The 16,938-nt window shown below is 35.5% G+C and overlaps 2 protein-coding genes across 2 annotated transcripts in view; one reads left to right on the top strand and one right to left on the bottom strand.

Moving 5' to 3' along the window:
- The window catches only part of LOC149426527 (pancreatic lipase-related protein 2), a 40,884-nt gene extending 35,444 nt beyond the window's left edge, over positions 1-5,440 (top strand). The window contains exons 7-8 of the mRNA XM_089635104.1: positions 4,206-4,344; positions 5,377-5,440. Of these exons, the coding sequence (XP_089491230.1) occupies positions 4,206-4,344; positions 5,377-5,440 (203 nt within the window). The remainder of the gene's footprint in view (positions 1-4,205; positions 4,345-5,376) is intronic.
- The window catches only part of LOC149426522 (uncharacterized), a 126,475-nt gene that overhangs the window by 73,858 nt on the left and 35,679 nt on the right, over positions 1-16,938 (bottom strand). The gene's annotated exons all lie outside the window — the stretch shown is intronic.

Raw genomic sequence — 16,938 nt, 5'->3', positions numbered from 1 at the left:
TCGTTGATAATTTTGTTCTTCTCGAGGTATGTGAGCAGTTTGTCGTTGATCACACGTTCCATCACTTTGGACAGAACTGATGTGATCGCTATGGGGCGGTAGTTGGCCGGGTTGGAGCGGTCACCTTTCTTGGGAATAGGGTGAATGACCGCTTTTTTCCAACCAGAGGGCACAGTGCCACACTTCAGGGACATTTTGAAGAGCTTTGTCAAAACTGGAACTATTTCCGCAGCACACCTCTGCAATACCAGGGCAGGTATTCCATCAGGTCCTCTAGATTTGTTAACATCGAGCCCCCGTATAACGTGGAGTACATCCCGATGCCGGATCCTCAGCTTTTTCATATAGAAGCCGCAGTGAGGAACCGACGGCGGAACAGCACCTCCGTCATCGAGGGTCGAGTTTTCCGCAAACATTTTCCCTAATAAGTTAGCCTTTTCGGTGGCGGTGTTTGCTAGTGAGCCGTCAGGTCTGGTAAGAGGTGGCAAACTGGGTTTGCAAAAATTCCGACCTATTGAGCCAGCAAGGGACCAGAATGCTCTGCTGCCATGCGGGCAGGCAGCCAGCTTTTTGCTGATCTGCAGGTCGTGTTCGAATTTCGACCTATTAATGATTCTCTTGCATTCCTTTGCCGATTTGTTGTATGCTGATCTGCTTTCGGGCGTTCGAGATGTGTTGTAGGCTCGGTAAGCCGCGTTTTTTCGTCGAACTGCTTCGGAGCATTGTCGACTGAACCACGGCTTTGAGCCCACACCAGTTTCTTTAGTAGTCGATTGTATGAAGCCATCCATCGCCGATTTGATGACTTCACCAATCTCCTGGGCACATCTTGAAGGGTCCGAAGTCCGAAAACAAACAGCTGACCACGGAAAAGCGTTGAAATGGGCCCGCATACCGAACCAATCTGCTGACCTATAGTGCCACACTTTTCTCCTCAGCCTCTCATTGGTTGGTCTGAGGCTAACGGGGATTGATGTCGTCACTAGGCAGTGGTCAGATGATCCCAGAGGCGCTGTGACGTCAATCTTATAACCGTGTGGCACAGTAGTTAAGAATAGGTCTAACAGATTGGAACGGTGAGTCTGGACATCAGGAACCCTTGTAGGCTCCTGAAGCAGTTGCTCTAATCCGTAGCAAATGGCAAAGGATTCCGCCTGTCGGCCAGCCGAGTCCGTTGGGCCTGAGAACTTCAACCATGGTTCGTTATGAACATTGAAGTCCCCCAGAACAATAAACTCGGCCGAAGGGTAGCGGGGCAAGAGATCATCAATAGTATCTCTCAAATGTTTGAAGAGCTCGGAAGTGTCTGATTCGCTATGGTTCGGTGAGCGGTATAGACATGCGTAGAATCTTGCCGTACTGGCAAGATTGACGCGCACCCACATTACGTCGAATCTGGAGTTTTCCAGACTCAATAGTCGTACACAGTTGACGTCAGCTCGACTGTAGAGGCAGACTCCTCCTTTGAGACGGAACTTGCTTGCGAGGGTAAAGCCCGGGCAGTCCAGATAGGAGGAGTCTGGCGGCTCGGCTATCTGAGTTTCGGATAGGAAAAGAAGGTTGGGACGTTGGGACAAAAGATGGTGATGAACAGAATTTAGATTGGTTCCAGCCCACTCACTGCGGTGATAGGCGATAGGCTGGGAGAGTCCGGCTGGAGAGGGCATCCAATGCGCCCCAAACGCTGCTGCTGGGTCCCCTCCGGTTACGAACCGGCACAACAGCAGTGGCGGGGTTTTTTCACTCGCTGATGGGGCAGCCCACCCTTAGTCGTGAGCCTGAGGGTCGGGCCCCTGTACTATCGAGCGGCCCGGACAGCGGTAACCGGTTGTAAAGGGTGTCCCTCAACCAGCATCTCCCAACCGGCCCGCCACGCAGAAGGTGGGCCGACGCACCCGCCACCAAGACCTGGGCAAACCTTAACCCATGAACCCGGGCACCCCTGCTAAGTCACCAAACGTAGCGAACCACTTGGGGTGACCTGTGGCAGAGGTGTTGGTCATCCAATAAATGGTTCCCAGGGCGGCGGTACCCATTCCCGCCTACCAAATTGAAAAGATAGACATCATTGCTACGTAAAATAATATCGTTTTTACCTTATTTAATATCTTCGTGAAAACGGTTAGTAAGGAAAGGCATATTTATTACTATTATTTTACATATTATATATGTCAATTTGTTATCACGAATATTTGCTTCGATGTGAATATTATTTTTAAAGATTCGTTAAATTTGCGTGCTTTATCCGAAATCTATCAAAATCAATCACTGTAAAACGTATCCCATCAAATTGCTGGCGTAATATTTGACTTTTAGTTGCGGCACTCCATTATTACAAGGTTCGGTCTACATCTACGAAAAAAAATCAATACAGATTCTATTTTCTAACGTTTCACGGTCACTTCAAAGAACTTTTCGCAAATCGAAATAAAACGAAAAAACTTACGCGTTCTTTTGTTAGGTATTTGTTTAGACGATTTCTACAAAAGTTAAACCGATTTTTCGAGAAAATTTCCGATTGATAAATTAAAAATTTCATTTAAAGAGTCTTGACCCATTTTAGCTCCGTAATATTATATTTGGATTATTGTGGGTTTTAAATTCATGACGTAAACGATTATTATGGAAAACGTAGGTTTACAGTGGCTACTGTAATAAATTTGGTGGTTATTTATCGCCTGACCCCGTTACAGAGCCGATCGGGACATATATTTGTCGATAATAGTTAAATGTGTGTTTTCCTAGGGACATTTGTAAAAGAGTAATTTTCCAAAATCTGGCGAAATGCCAAACACATTTTCCAGGCTGGCATGTTACGGAAATGCATTGGATATCGCACCGAAGCTTGCAAATACCAAATTATCTGGGGGAAATTCAAGATCGATTTTTCAACCTTACATTTTTTATACCATTGCATGCATGCTGCACATTCAACATACATTCAAAAACGTTTTCATTAATCACGAACGATTCAAGGAAATATTTATATACCACGGCACTTGTTAGCTTTGTCAATATGGGTCAACATTAAAAAAATTCAAATCCAGTTAGCTGGTTACGCAAGTAATTTAGAAGCTTATTTATGGTTTCAGCTTTAAAGCGTTGAAAATTTATTTCAAAACGATTTGCGACTTTTGCTGTTTTAAATGTGTTACATACTGCCTGAATGGTATTTTATTCGATTTATGTTGAGCATTATAATGAAAGACTCAATAAGTTGAATTGAATGCAGCGAAGCACGAACGCGAACGTGAACTTCTGGAGATCGCATGCGACCAGATCGACAGAAAGATTCTAACGTGAAAGATTGCACGGTTAAGACTCGGAACTCATTTCCCATGAAGTTGGCAACAATCAACAACAACAAGGACTGGTGAAGAATAGATTGGACGTTAAACTTGTTTGATGTTTGTTTGACTTGTTGAAGAATGTGAAAATCGGGTCAATTAGTTAATCGTTAATCTGCTCGTGAAATGGGTTAAAGTTTGGCAGAGCGATTCTTATAATCCCATTAGTATCCCACAACCTTATGATGATAGACGATTTTGAACGTCGCGTCGTTCAAAATATCTACATAATCTCTTGTTGATGTCAGAATAATATTGCTTTATGAGTTGGAAAATATATACACAGTTAAGAGTCCCAATTTTCATGGTGGAAAACTGTCTATTTTTTATTTATTAAAAAAACTGCACCTCGTGAAATTTATAGGTAGGTACCAAAAAATGAATATAGCTGCAAATATAGATAATAATACGTTCTGTTGACATTGCTAAATAACACAATATTTCGTATCACATTTTAAAATCATAATTATAATTCATCGGGCCTTAAAACAGGTCACGTTATATTTGAATAATATAATATTAAAAATATCATTTGAACAATATCTTGTGGGTAGGTAATTATTTTATATCATGCTATCGTTTTGTTCTATATTTAGAAAAACCTTTTAATTTAACAAGACTTCCCCTGAATGTACTGCGTAATACCAGCAAACTATATTACCATCTGGTCACACCCAAAAAAAATTTTTTTCAATAAAAAGGTAATTCTCTAGACAATTTTCTCCATCCCTTCCAAAACACTGCCCGGAAAACAGAGTGGAACATTTTTAAGCTCGGGGAAACCTTGAAACCTTATTGTAGTGTTTTAAAAAAGGAACACGTAAAAAGTTCGTGTGGGTTTGTTCGTTTTTTTTGCAGTCGGGTGCAGTCACCGGCGCGCTTGGCAGCTGTACGCCGAGTCAGTCATCAACCCCACGGGCTTCCCTGCGCGCCGCTGCAAGGGCGGGGTGTGCAAGAAGACCACCGTTGCCTATATGGGTATCGCTGCGGACCCCAGGTAAATGACATAAATATACAAATTATAAAATATTAAAATAAAATAAAATAATCAGTGTAAATTAAAAATAAAATAAAAAATTACTAAAAAAATAAGAAAATTATTTTATTTTTTTATAAAGCATTAAAACACTAGTAAAAATGTGAAAAAAAAATAACAGTAATAAAATCTTATTAATAACTATACTACATACTATAACTCCTTCATCCCATACATATAAGCACAGCTTTTCTTAAAAATATAGATGTGTACATAATTATGAAAATTAAATATTTCTGTGTATTGTACATATGAATTATTATTCTGTTTTCAAGTATGTTTATTTTTATAAATAAATCTCTTGAAAAAAAAATACATTTTGAGACGAACCGCTGATATGTGTTAAACAATTATAATTAAATAACTCTGACTCGTAAACGATGCATGAAAGAGATAGGGAGGTTCCAAAGAATTATAGAGTCAGGCATCTATCTACCCTAGGCTCTGAAGATTGTGTCCCAACTGACCGGAGCCAAGAGAGAAGAAGTCGCCTTACTAATAAACGTGTTTCAAATTTTACACACCTGATAAACCATTTATGTGTGGTAAACAGTTGATCAGCTGTGTAAAATTTAAAATAAAAATATATTATTTATATACTCGTAAAGACGTCGTAGGTACATCGCCATTCCATTTGGTTTACGACAGTTAGAGGTAGGGATGGTCAGACACTTTTCAATAGTTTGTGTTTAGCAGAGTAAGTACCTACCATTATAAGAATTGTGTATTACGTATCTGACGTCTGTTCAATGGACATCTCCTATAAAGAAATTGGGAAGAAGAACGTGGCTATTCACACATAGTCACTAATTACGGCTATAGCAATGTTTTAATAGTGAAATGTGGTATTTAGTGTGAACGTTTACTACTCTCAATAGCAAAAATGCGTCCACCAAATTTTGTCAATTTTCCTTTGTCACTCTTCCATTGTTTTTCTTGAAAAATTATGTTGTACTTTATCATCTACCTTAACTAATTGATTCCCTTTTCCAGATTAAGGGGACAATTTTACCTTGGTACCAATGCCGAAAAACCTTACGCGAAGAATGCCCCATGAAGAATTTCCAGTCGATTACCACAGATAATCTAATCAACACTTTGTGCTTGCCACAGTCGATTACCTCAGCTAATGTAATCAATACTTTGCGCTTGCCACAGTCGATTACATCAGCTAATGTAATAAATACTTTGCGCTTGCCACAGTCGATCACATCAGCTAATGTTATCAATACTTTGGGCTTCCCACAGAAGCAAATTACCTCAGCTAATGTAATCAATACTTTGTGCTTGCCACAGTCGATTACCTCAGCTAATGTAATCAATACTTTGTGCTTGCCACAGAAGAAAATTCTTGCCCAGCTGAAAACCTACTTTTAAAAACACACTGGTGATATAATATTATGAATGTATAATTAAGTACCAATTGGCATTTAATGTGGTGTCGGAACTAAGAACAGTATATTTGCGAGAAAATAATAAATTTATCATTGTGATTTTCACATGAATTTTTAAATATACTTTCAGATAAGTTTACTGTACTATTACTGTTTACTGTAATCCTATCCGTAGACTTTTCGTAACTTGAATTTTATGTACGCAAGTCAAATTTGTAAAGTAATTAATACCCCAAACGCTGTTCATGATGTTCATAGCGCTTCGTTAGAGCAGCCGAATAATCCCGAAAGAAGTTTGAAGCAGTTAACAAGTTAATATTACACATACAATGCCATTTATGCATACATGTGTTAGAATTTAAAACATTATGTAGCCTTTTATAAATACGGGATAAAAAAAAAGTTTTAATGGAAAAATATTTTTTTAAATAAAAAAAAAAACAAAGTTACTATAATACATCTATTTTAAAATGTCTTTGAAAATATTTAAAAAAAAAAACATTTTTTTTGACTGAGGATTGAACCTGAAGGAACTCAAATAGAATTTGTAAATTAGATTTATTTGAATTTCAGTTTAGTTTTCATGACATATGATAGAGCTAAAACTTGACAGATAGACTTGTTTGTCGATGACAATGCATTCTATCATTGGTTGCAATCACGCACATACACGCGGACATGACATATTGGTACGCATTTCTCTGAAATTGGTTACATTACAGCAGTTAATATACGCAATAAATATCGGTAATTGGCTCGGCAATCGGGATTTGGCTCGGTTGTTAGAGTTGTAGACTGCATTTCCATGGTAATCCTCAGTTATTCAAAAAAAAAAGTTTTACATGACATTTTAAAATAGTTGAATTTACAACAACCCGTAAAAAAATTATTAACAACTAGAAAAAAATACTTTTTACGGGTTGATTTAAAAAAAAATAATCTAGTTTTCTAATTTACATAAGTCGTGTGTTCCGTAGCTCGGGGTGTTACCATAGTTATTAGGTATAGACAATTCTATTACTTGCTTCTCAGAGGGACTATGTATAATATGCTCCTTTTAGCAAGTTTTAATCCTAAGAATTCTATTGTTGTATTGGCTCCCGAAAATCGAAATATCTTTTCTCTAAATCAAGAGATTATTTTAGAATTCGTAGAATTTTAGAAGATATCCCAATCTATCGCAAAAAAATTGACATCGACCCTTTTAGAAGCAAGCACTAGAATTTATTAAGTATCAGGTGATATCAACGTTTAATAAATGTTACCACTTTATGAAGAAAATAAAATGTTCAAATATGTATTAAATACTGTATATTTAATTATTTGTAAAACATTTCAACACCTCCCCCTCCCTCCTCAACCGCAATGTGAATGCTTTAGTTACGACCTCGGCATTAGTTAAAATAAAAAAATATATAATTTCCTTATGCATGCGAGTGTGACATTTTAAAAATTGTACGTTTTGTGTTATGAAAATTGTATGAAACGTTATTTCTTCTTTTTTATGGGTTAGTTAACAGTATTCCTTATTTATTCATTAAATTTTGTATGTTGTGATTGGGCGAAACAGGAAACTACGTATTTTAAAAGCCCTTAAGTGTTCATTGAGTCAGTTTTTTGCCAAGGTTAAATATAACATTTATATTTGTATTCGCAAGAATTGCTGAGTTATTTACTTTAGTAACGAGCATCTAAGCTTAAATTTCAAATAATATATTTTTTATGTCCTTCACCTTCCTGCGAAGACATTTTTAACCAATGTGATTATTATTTATTTGTTTTTTTTACGCCCAATTTGTATAGTATAATATATAATATATAGTGGATTTTACATTAACTACATTGAATTTTTTACTATTTTGTACATTAAAAATGTCAATATAATTCGTGTATTCATTTGCTGATCTATTCTAGGCGAGGAATTGGCGAGTTTGCTACATAATTTGTTTGTGAATGATGACATTGAAATAGGTCCTGTTATTAATTTGTTCTGAAGGGATTTATATAAATCGTAAAAACTTTCGCTGAATTCTTATTTATGACATTTTTTTATGTGAGGTGACGAAATAACGGCTATATGTTATACTCTAATTGGCTACGAACTGAGGTAAACAATTACATTTTCATTACAGGAAGTGAATTAAAGTTTTTAACTGTTTCAGCAAAAACCTTAATGTTTTCATACTAATGTTTGTAATGTGATTTATGTGTTGTACAAATTCTAGTTTTTCATCAAATATATCTCCGAATTCTTTAATTTAATTTAATATCTCAATTTTATGTAATAAGTTAATATCAACATGTTAATTTAGTGTGAATCTCAATCTGTTAGTTTTGTATGAATCTCAATCTGTTAATTTAGTGTGAATCTCAATCTATTCATTTAGTGTCAATCACAATCTGTTATTTTAGTATGAATTTCAATCTCTTCATTTACTGTGAAACACAATCTGTTAGTTTAGTATGAATCTCAATCTATTCATTTTGTGTGAATCTAATTCGGTTAATTTAGTGTGAATTTCAATCCAAATGCACACCTTTTGCATTGCCTAATTGTAGAATAACTGCATAAAAATAATACACGGAGAAAACTTACTGATAAAAAATCCTAATTTAATAATAATCTCTTCCAATTATTTGTAATCCAGTTGAAAACGGTATTTCAGGCCATTAACGAATGAATTGATAGGTATCCTGATTTAATATTTACATTTAGTAAATTTGTCACGATGTCGGAACACGTGTTCATAAAATCCCAACAATTTCGCATTTCGTCATATTAAGACAAACGCAGGTTATATTATTACGAATATACTAGAAGTTTATCAGGAAGCGGCCTGCAGTCCCGTTTTAACTGGATTAATTAACCAATAACTTGAAGAGGTTTTCAATAAATCAGCAATAACATTTCTCCGTGTACACTGTACATGCATATTACTTATATTATTGTCTCTGGCCAAAGCCGTGCATTCATTTATCTGGCTCCAATTATTATTACATTATATCAGAAAAAATATTAAATAGATGTCAAGAGGATTGTGTTCTAAATAAAAATAAGTAGCAAAACAAAATGTCAGGGTCATGTTTATTTGGATTGATTTAATACAGGAACATTACTAATATATTTATAATTGACCCAAGACCTATTTGAGTTATTAAAATCTTCAAGGGCGTTATCATAATGGAATAATAAATGTTTTATGCATAATCTTCTTATTGTGTTTTATAATTAAAACTTTTTCTGTCGTAATAATTGTCCGTCTTATACATGAAGATCGCTCTTTAATACTACCAAAACATTGTCGTTAATATTGCGCAGGAAGTAAGAGATAACTTGCCATTTGACAGAGGGGTTATTTTATATAAAAGGCTTCGCACAATTTTGCTAGCTCATTTAAAACCGTATTAGCCGCGTTTCTAGGTCGCAGAAATAAAATGTCGGCCTTCCAACGGATTGAATGTTTTCCATTTGCTGAACTGCGGTACCTACCCACAACACAGTACCTGTATAGAATGGGGCCCTACGATCGGTCTTGCTGGTCAGTCCGAGGGGCGGGGAAGGTCAAGGAGAAGGGAGAGGAAGGGGACACAATCCATCATGGGCGAGAGGAGGGGTGGAGGGCTGCGGCCAACGGCGAAAAATATTTGGGTGACGTTACATAGATTTCCTTTCTTCGATGTATTTAGGACATTTGAGTGAAAAGTATTCCAGTCCTCAATGAATGATTGGATATTGGAAAGTTTAACCCAACGATGAACAGAAAAAAGTTTTTTTGAATGAGTATTTCGTCTTGAAGAATTGTATCTTTATCACTTCCATTTTTATTTTTTAGTCCTTGCGTGATTCGCTTTGCTTATTGTACAAGTATCTCCCTCTCGTTTTCTTCAACCCCACATTTCCTAACGCAGTATGCATCTATGCACCGTTAATACGAGTAAATTCATATTGTAAGAATGATGTATAAACGGTTCCTTGGAACTCGGGAGAGTGGCAATTCAACATACTTTTAAAAAGTGATATTATATAAAGTCACAAAAAGTGATGAAAAAATGAGTATTAACCTAACCTAACGTAATCTATTTAATCTAGTTTTTTTCGTTACTTTTCAAAGGTGTGTTGAAGTGTAGATATAAGAATTGCCACTGCCCTGAGTTGCCCGGTCACTGTATAAAGAAGGTATAAAACAAATTATGAACAAATAATAAAAAAAGTATAAACTATAAATAGTATAAAAAAACAGTAAAAATTTAAAATAAGTATAAATATAAATACATACACATATACAAAATATAAACAAACTATAATCAATGTTTAAACACAGTAGGTATCAAAGTTTTTTTTACACTAACCCCACACCTCTAATCACACCCCACACATTAATTACGTCTAAAAGGGATCTAAATGATAATCTAGTCTCCTTCAACGGAAGCAATCTTCCGAACAGGCCTTCCATTGATATGCTTGGTGTAACTATAAGTGACCAGCTCACGTACGGGGGCTCCATCGAAGCCAGAGTAAAGCTGGCCTCTCAGAAGCTGGGCGTACTGTACAGGGCCCGCAGATACTTTAATAGTACACAACTGCTGACCCTGTACAAATCGCAAGTGCGCCCTACTGTCGAATTTGGCAGCCATCTCTGGTCCGGAGCCCCTAAATACCTGAAAAAAACCCTTGACTCTGTGCAAAAACGGGCGGTCCGTTTGATAGATTCCCCAATCTTAAGAAACGGACTGCAATCTTTAGAGCACAGGCGTCAGGTAGGTATGCTGTCCTTGTTCTATCGGTATTACAATGGAAGATGCTCTGAGGAACTAGCGTCATTGATCCAGTCGGGATACACGCCAAACGCGCGCCTAACATTTGTACACGGTTGACATTTGTCACATGAGAACGGGTCGCTTCTACGATTCGTTCTTAAGTTCAACAGCTCGGCTATGGAACGAACTGCCGGCCTCTGTGTTTCCTCCCTCCTACAACATGGGACTCTTCAAGACCCATGTTCACTCCTTCCTCTCCACAAAAAGACCCTCCACACAGCATCCCCAAAGATGAAATAGGCCCTGAGGGAAATTATTTTCTTCAGGGCCTCCTGTGTGGAGTTAATATATAAAAAAAATATTTAAAAAATCTCAGGAAAATCATTTCCCTCAGAGATTGTCATGGAGGTTCGTTTTTAAGGAAAGGAAGGAGAGGAAGTTCTGTTTCGGACAATATCCCTCCCACTGCGGCGCAAGGTGATAGGTCGAGAGACAAGTTGGAAAGGTCACCATACGTATCGAACTACTTGGGGTGAACTATGCAGACCTGGAAGAGGTGTTGGTTGTCCAAAAAATGGTTCCCAGTGCGGCGGTACCAAAACCCGCCTTCTTATAGGTACTCTACTTAATCGTAAGTTAGGCTTGTCATATTATATAGCTATACCTATACAATAATAAAATCCTTTTGGCTCAAAGCTTGGTTTAAAATCTGTCTAATTTTTAAAATATGACATCTCATTTTCCACCAGAATAAGCTTATATTTTTACCGTATTAACTTCAACAAACAACAAGGATTCGGATACGAAATGAGAACATTCAGATTTATATTATCTACTGTAGATTTAATATTATTTTTATGAAGCCGTAAAGCCATGCATAAATCTCTCCATTCGGAAGCTAAAGGGTTAAAGTTGAAGGCGCCGCACCGAAAGCTAAACAAAACCGGAAACGGCTGACTGGCGGCCATTTTAAGCTAACATCGCGTGATTCGCGTTTTCTCGCCGCCATATTCTTTCACCCGACAACCCCATTGCTGATAAGAAATACACTAACTTGGGTTATCTAATTCTGGCTGGCTCTAAAGCTGGACACACACGGCAGAGCTAACGCACCAAATGGCCCCGCGCCAAGCCAAAACTGATATTTGGCGAGTCCAACATTCAAAAACGAAGCAACCAAAAACGAAACGCTGCCGGCGGTTGCTTCGTTTCTTTCCCACAATTTGTGATTCGGTTACCAAATATACACGTAGCATAAACAAATATTGCTCGTTTAATATCTGCCGCCAATCGCCGAAAATAAGCCATTGAACTTTAAAATAATATAGAGGTAAATAACTGACGTATCGTCACGGGGTGTTTGCCGGGCGCCTGAACGCTGTCGAAATATCTCGAATGGGTAACGCGTCTGCTATTTATGAATATGCCGCCGGCTCCGCCGTGTGTATGAGATCCCCGAGCCAAAATCCGTTCACCATGAATTCAGAGTAACCAGGGTTATTTATTATTATTATTTTTAATGATAAACTAATGTTTATAAGAAAAGGTTTTATGCATAGCGTAAAGGATAACAAACAATTATAAGTAATCATTAGTCGCCTGAAATATCAATACAAATTGAAAATATCTCCCGAGTAAAAAATATAATAAACAGTAATTGTTGATTGAGGTACTAGTACATATTGAATTATTTGGCGAGTTGGAAATAAGCTGACATAGGTCAGTAGTTCAGAGCACCTGACCGGACATCAGAAGGTACGGGTTCAATTCCCGTTGGCGGCATTTATTTTTACTCTGGAGATATTTTCAATTTGTATTGATATTTCAGGCGACTAATTATTTATTATTGTTTTAAAACACGTCGGTTAGTCCTCTTTGACCTTCAGACCTCGTGTCGGATAGTATGGCCCATGAAGGGAAAATCCTCCATGGTGTAGCTTTGTCAAGCGCACGTGATATTTTCTAAATGTTATAAAAAATATCTATATTTGATTGAAAATAATCGTAAAGCTGCTCATCTCGACACAGGAATTCTCTAGTGAGATGAGCAGCGGAGGGAAAAATATATACCTATTTTACGTATCTAGTAGGTACTACCTTTCTATATTATTTCTTACTACTTCATTTGAAATAAAGTATTTTATTAATCTAAATTAGGTACTTTTTAATAGATACTTAATTTTAAATAAACCTATATTAAATATTTTTTGAAAGAAATAGCATATTTTAAATACCAATATACTATTTTAGTTCACAAGTTCGAGTTGTTCATTCAATAGTGAAATAGATCAAACTGGTGAACTGGTCTGGCTCGGCTCGTAAGTGTGTGTCACCCTAATTTGGTCCGTTAATCCAAATGGCACGGAGCCAAATGGCTACGCCGTGCGTGTCGATCTTCAGAACGCAGGTCGTAAATTCATACGAATCTAAATAAGTGACGCTATCTTCGACTCAGAAGTGTGCGTCGGTACTTACTTGTCTAGGCAGAATTAAAAATATGTTTTCAGGTTCAATTATCCCCTTTTTCAATGTTTTCAGATGGAAACGACGCGACGTAGAGGACTGCATAACACAAAATATTTATCTTTCAGTGCACATGATTCTAATGGGTATTATTACCTACTATTAAACGGTCCCCTTCCGGCCCGTTTCAGCTTTTCATCAAATTATGATCAATCGTCAAGCTTAACGGTTATGCTTTCATAAAACATCATTTGAAGTTTGAATCATTCAAACTGTATCTGTGAATAGATTTTAATACAGTTTTTAATACATTTTAGTACACTCCTTTTTCATCCACAAGCAAATGCTTTTCTAAAGGAAGAGCAGTATAAATCATGAGATACAAAATAACCTAATTATGATGATATTATATACTAAAGATTTTTAAATAAAATAAATATAAAAAAATTATAATAATAAATAATAACAATATGACGGCCTCCATGGTTACGATCCTTTTCCGGAATCCGGTGGTCGCGGGTTCAAATATTTTATTTCTGCTCTTCCTTAAAACCGTAAATTGAGCCACGAGCAATTATAATTTAACCAGAGTTTTAAAGAGAAAACGAATGGAAAACTCCCGCTTGCTAGATTGAACGCTGGAAGGGGCATATTTCCATAACAAAAACACAGTAAAATATACTCCTGAGAAATCTTTAGGAGTCTCCTTTGGGAGTTTATAACATGTTGGGAAATAGGAAATAGACTTCACAGAAGGTTGGGGTTAGAACCGGAAATACATAAACATGTAGAGAAGAGAACTATGGTGTTATAGGCTATAGGTAAGTATGGGATGGCGCAAAAATCGTCAGATTTCCTAAGACTATAGTTTGTAAATAAAATAAAAATAATTATTATAACTTTGCGGTCTTGACGACTATAGCGGTCCATGGTCTTTCAACGTATATTCTGCTTCTGTTTAATTCACAAATATGTTAAAGTTGTGATGACACAAATGGTAGTATTAGGATTAATTAAATAAATGACAACACTACAACACAGAGCCATGCAAATTATACGTAAGAAAATAGATATACAAAAATCAAGGAAACTTTGTGTGAGTTAAATATCTTGTCATACAAAAGGTCATCAGGAGTAAATGAACCCTAAAGTTACAGTCATTTCATTACATCATTTCGTTAGAATATTAGATTAATCATCTTGTACTCCTGATGTAGCGAACATTGATCGCGAAACATGAAGATTGTGTATATAAAAAAATAAAATGATGTAAACTGAGTTAATTGTCTTTTTCATAAAATAAAAGAAATAAGACTTCCCTTCAGAAAAAAAAACCCAGAGTCAAAAGTTGTTGATGTACGGAGCAATGAAGATATTTTTCGAAAAAGGAACTTGAAAGAAAGGAGTGAAAAATATTATGGCTTAAAAAACTGGTACTCACATAGATCAGTAACTGCAAAACTTTTTACTTCACGGCAAACCAAATAAAAATGTCTTAAAAAAGAAGTTTGCTTTATTAAAATGAACAAAGGAAATCATAGTGCAGGTAACAATTTATTAACAATATATTTATTATTTTATCAACGTACATATAAATAGGTGGTAATAATTTTATGAGTGAGAAGAATGCAATTGATTTTTAGAAAGAATTTTTGTCAAAACGTGTTTGTGTTAAAACGAATAAACATTTATATAACAAAATACTAGCCAAACTGAATCCCCGTGTCACATCGACCACTATTTACGAACGTGATTAATATTTATTTGAATATATGTACACAAATGCTGAATTTATTTAAATGAATCAGAATTATTTCAAATTAACCGTTCTGGGGCTTCTTCCTTCGAGTTTGGCAGACGCTGATATAGATCAATAAACACTGATTTCGAATATATAAGTTTGTTATATACACTGCCATCGACATTTTCAATGTCACCTACAGACAATTCAGTAACTATCTTATAACACATGTGACAAAATAGTAAAACTGCCTGTGTAAACCTTTCAATATGTAATCTTCTCCATGATATATTGGTGTATGACCGTTTCATGGAGAACATGAAAAAATAAATAAATAAATAAATAAATGTAGAGTTAATAAATTGTCATTTAAAAACGATTAAAACCGTAAGACACTCAAACGCCCTGTTTGGTCGGCGGGTTCTGACAGCACTTAGACCGCTTCCTCGCGGGTTGGCCACACGCACACGTGGAATTACCGCAGATTACTCCAGACGGGAGCAGTTGGGACTCTTGTGAGGTATTCACTATAAAAAAAAAAAAGGTTACAAATTATTTCAAATATTTTTTGGAAATCTTGCAATACATTTGAATTGGCTTTTTTATTTACAAACGACCCGAGTGGGATTGACCTCATTATTAACTGACAAAACCGAGGTACGTATGACGTCACGCAAAACCCATCAGATCTCGATCGTTTTGGCGGGCTTTGAAAACTTCAACGATGAAAGCGACATTCGTAATTTTTTTTTTAAATCTGGTTTTTAAGTTAGAAGGTGAAAATTCATAATAAAAATATATTTTTAAATTATGGAATTCCTTATTACCACAAGAAATAAAATTATGTTTTATTTTTGTTCACACTGATAGTATGGAAAGTTTCAAAAAAATGTGTCCAACTAACTCCCCAACTAAGTCCCCTCTTACCCCGCAAATGACCAAAGATACTGAGTGCATTGCGACGTTTATCAATTCCGCTTAAATTTAGAGTCGTGATTCAATTCAAGAATATTCTTAAAATGTTTTTTTTTCAAAAACAGAATTTTTCAATTAAATTATATTTTATCCATCCAATTCACCACTACACAAGCAAGGGTCTCTTAAAATGATTTACCTTTACCATTGTTCGTGTGTGAAATGTACCGAAAAGTTTATTACCCGAATCAATAATATTAACCCTTCAGTACATTCATCACATTTGTCCAGTTTGCAATTTTTATTTCAAATTCGCTATATACATTTTATTTTTTAATTTTCCGTAAAAAAATATTGTTTTAGAAACTATATAAAATTATCATTCCGGTGAATTTAAAATTTAAAATTTATTATTTTTAAAATCACTTTTCTTAAATAATAAAATTTTAGTATTAAACGTGAAAAATTCTAAACACATTTTTACTTAATTTTTTACTCCAATTTTGTAAAAATTGAGAGCACCCGATATTTCGAAAAACATTCGTTTTATTTGGGGAATTTGTAAGAAAACTGTCCATTTACTTTTATCTCGTTCATACAATAAAAAAATAGAAATAATTTTTAAAGTAAAGTCGATTGTTATGAGAGCGGCGCGAAATGTGAATTATTCATTTTGGCTATTTTTAGGATTTTATTATTATTGGATTCCAGTAGAAATATTTGGGGCAAACTGGAAAGAAAGATTATTTCTCTTTCTAACGTCAAAAAATTGAGTATTTTCGCATGATAAAAAAAGATATAAATACTTTTATAAAATATGAACGCCCGGTCATATATGACTAGGGTTGCCAGCTCCCGTTTTCTGAATTAGAGGATTTGATACGATTAAATAAAGGACATATATGATGAAAATAAAGGACACCAATATTTTTTTAATAAAATGCTGTAATGGTATCAGTAGTTACATTTATTAATAAAAAAAACAATGTTAATCGAAGCCAAGTAAGTAGTACGACCTTAATTAGTCATTTTGCATTTAAAGTAATAAATAAAGTTAATACTTGGTATTACTTTCGGCTTTTAATGTATCAATATTTAACTTATTTCTGTTTTGGTCCACCTATTCGTACACAAGGAAAAATCCTTTCGGCTTGGGAATTAGAAACGGGGATGAAAAATACGTATTGTATTATTTTTAGCAGATTCTTGTTTTCATCCGTAGATTTGAGAATCTGATTCCAAATTTCAAGAACATTTTCTTATCGTCTATAATTTTCGTCAGGA

Source organism: Hesperophylax consimilis, chromosome 1 (assembly GCF_061612785.1).
Source record: "Hesperophylax consimilis isolate HC1 chromosome 1, BYU_Hcon_1.0, whole genome shotgun sequence".
NCBI classification, from domain to species: Eukaryota; Metazoa; Arthropoda; class Insecta; order Trichoptera; family Limnephilidae; genus Hesperophylax; species Hesperophylax consimilis.
The sequence above is the reverse complement of the archived record's forward strand: the minus strand, read 5'-3'. Positions and strand labels throughout refer to the sequence as shown.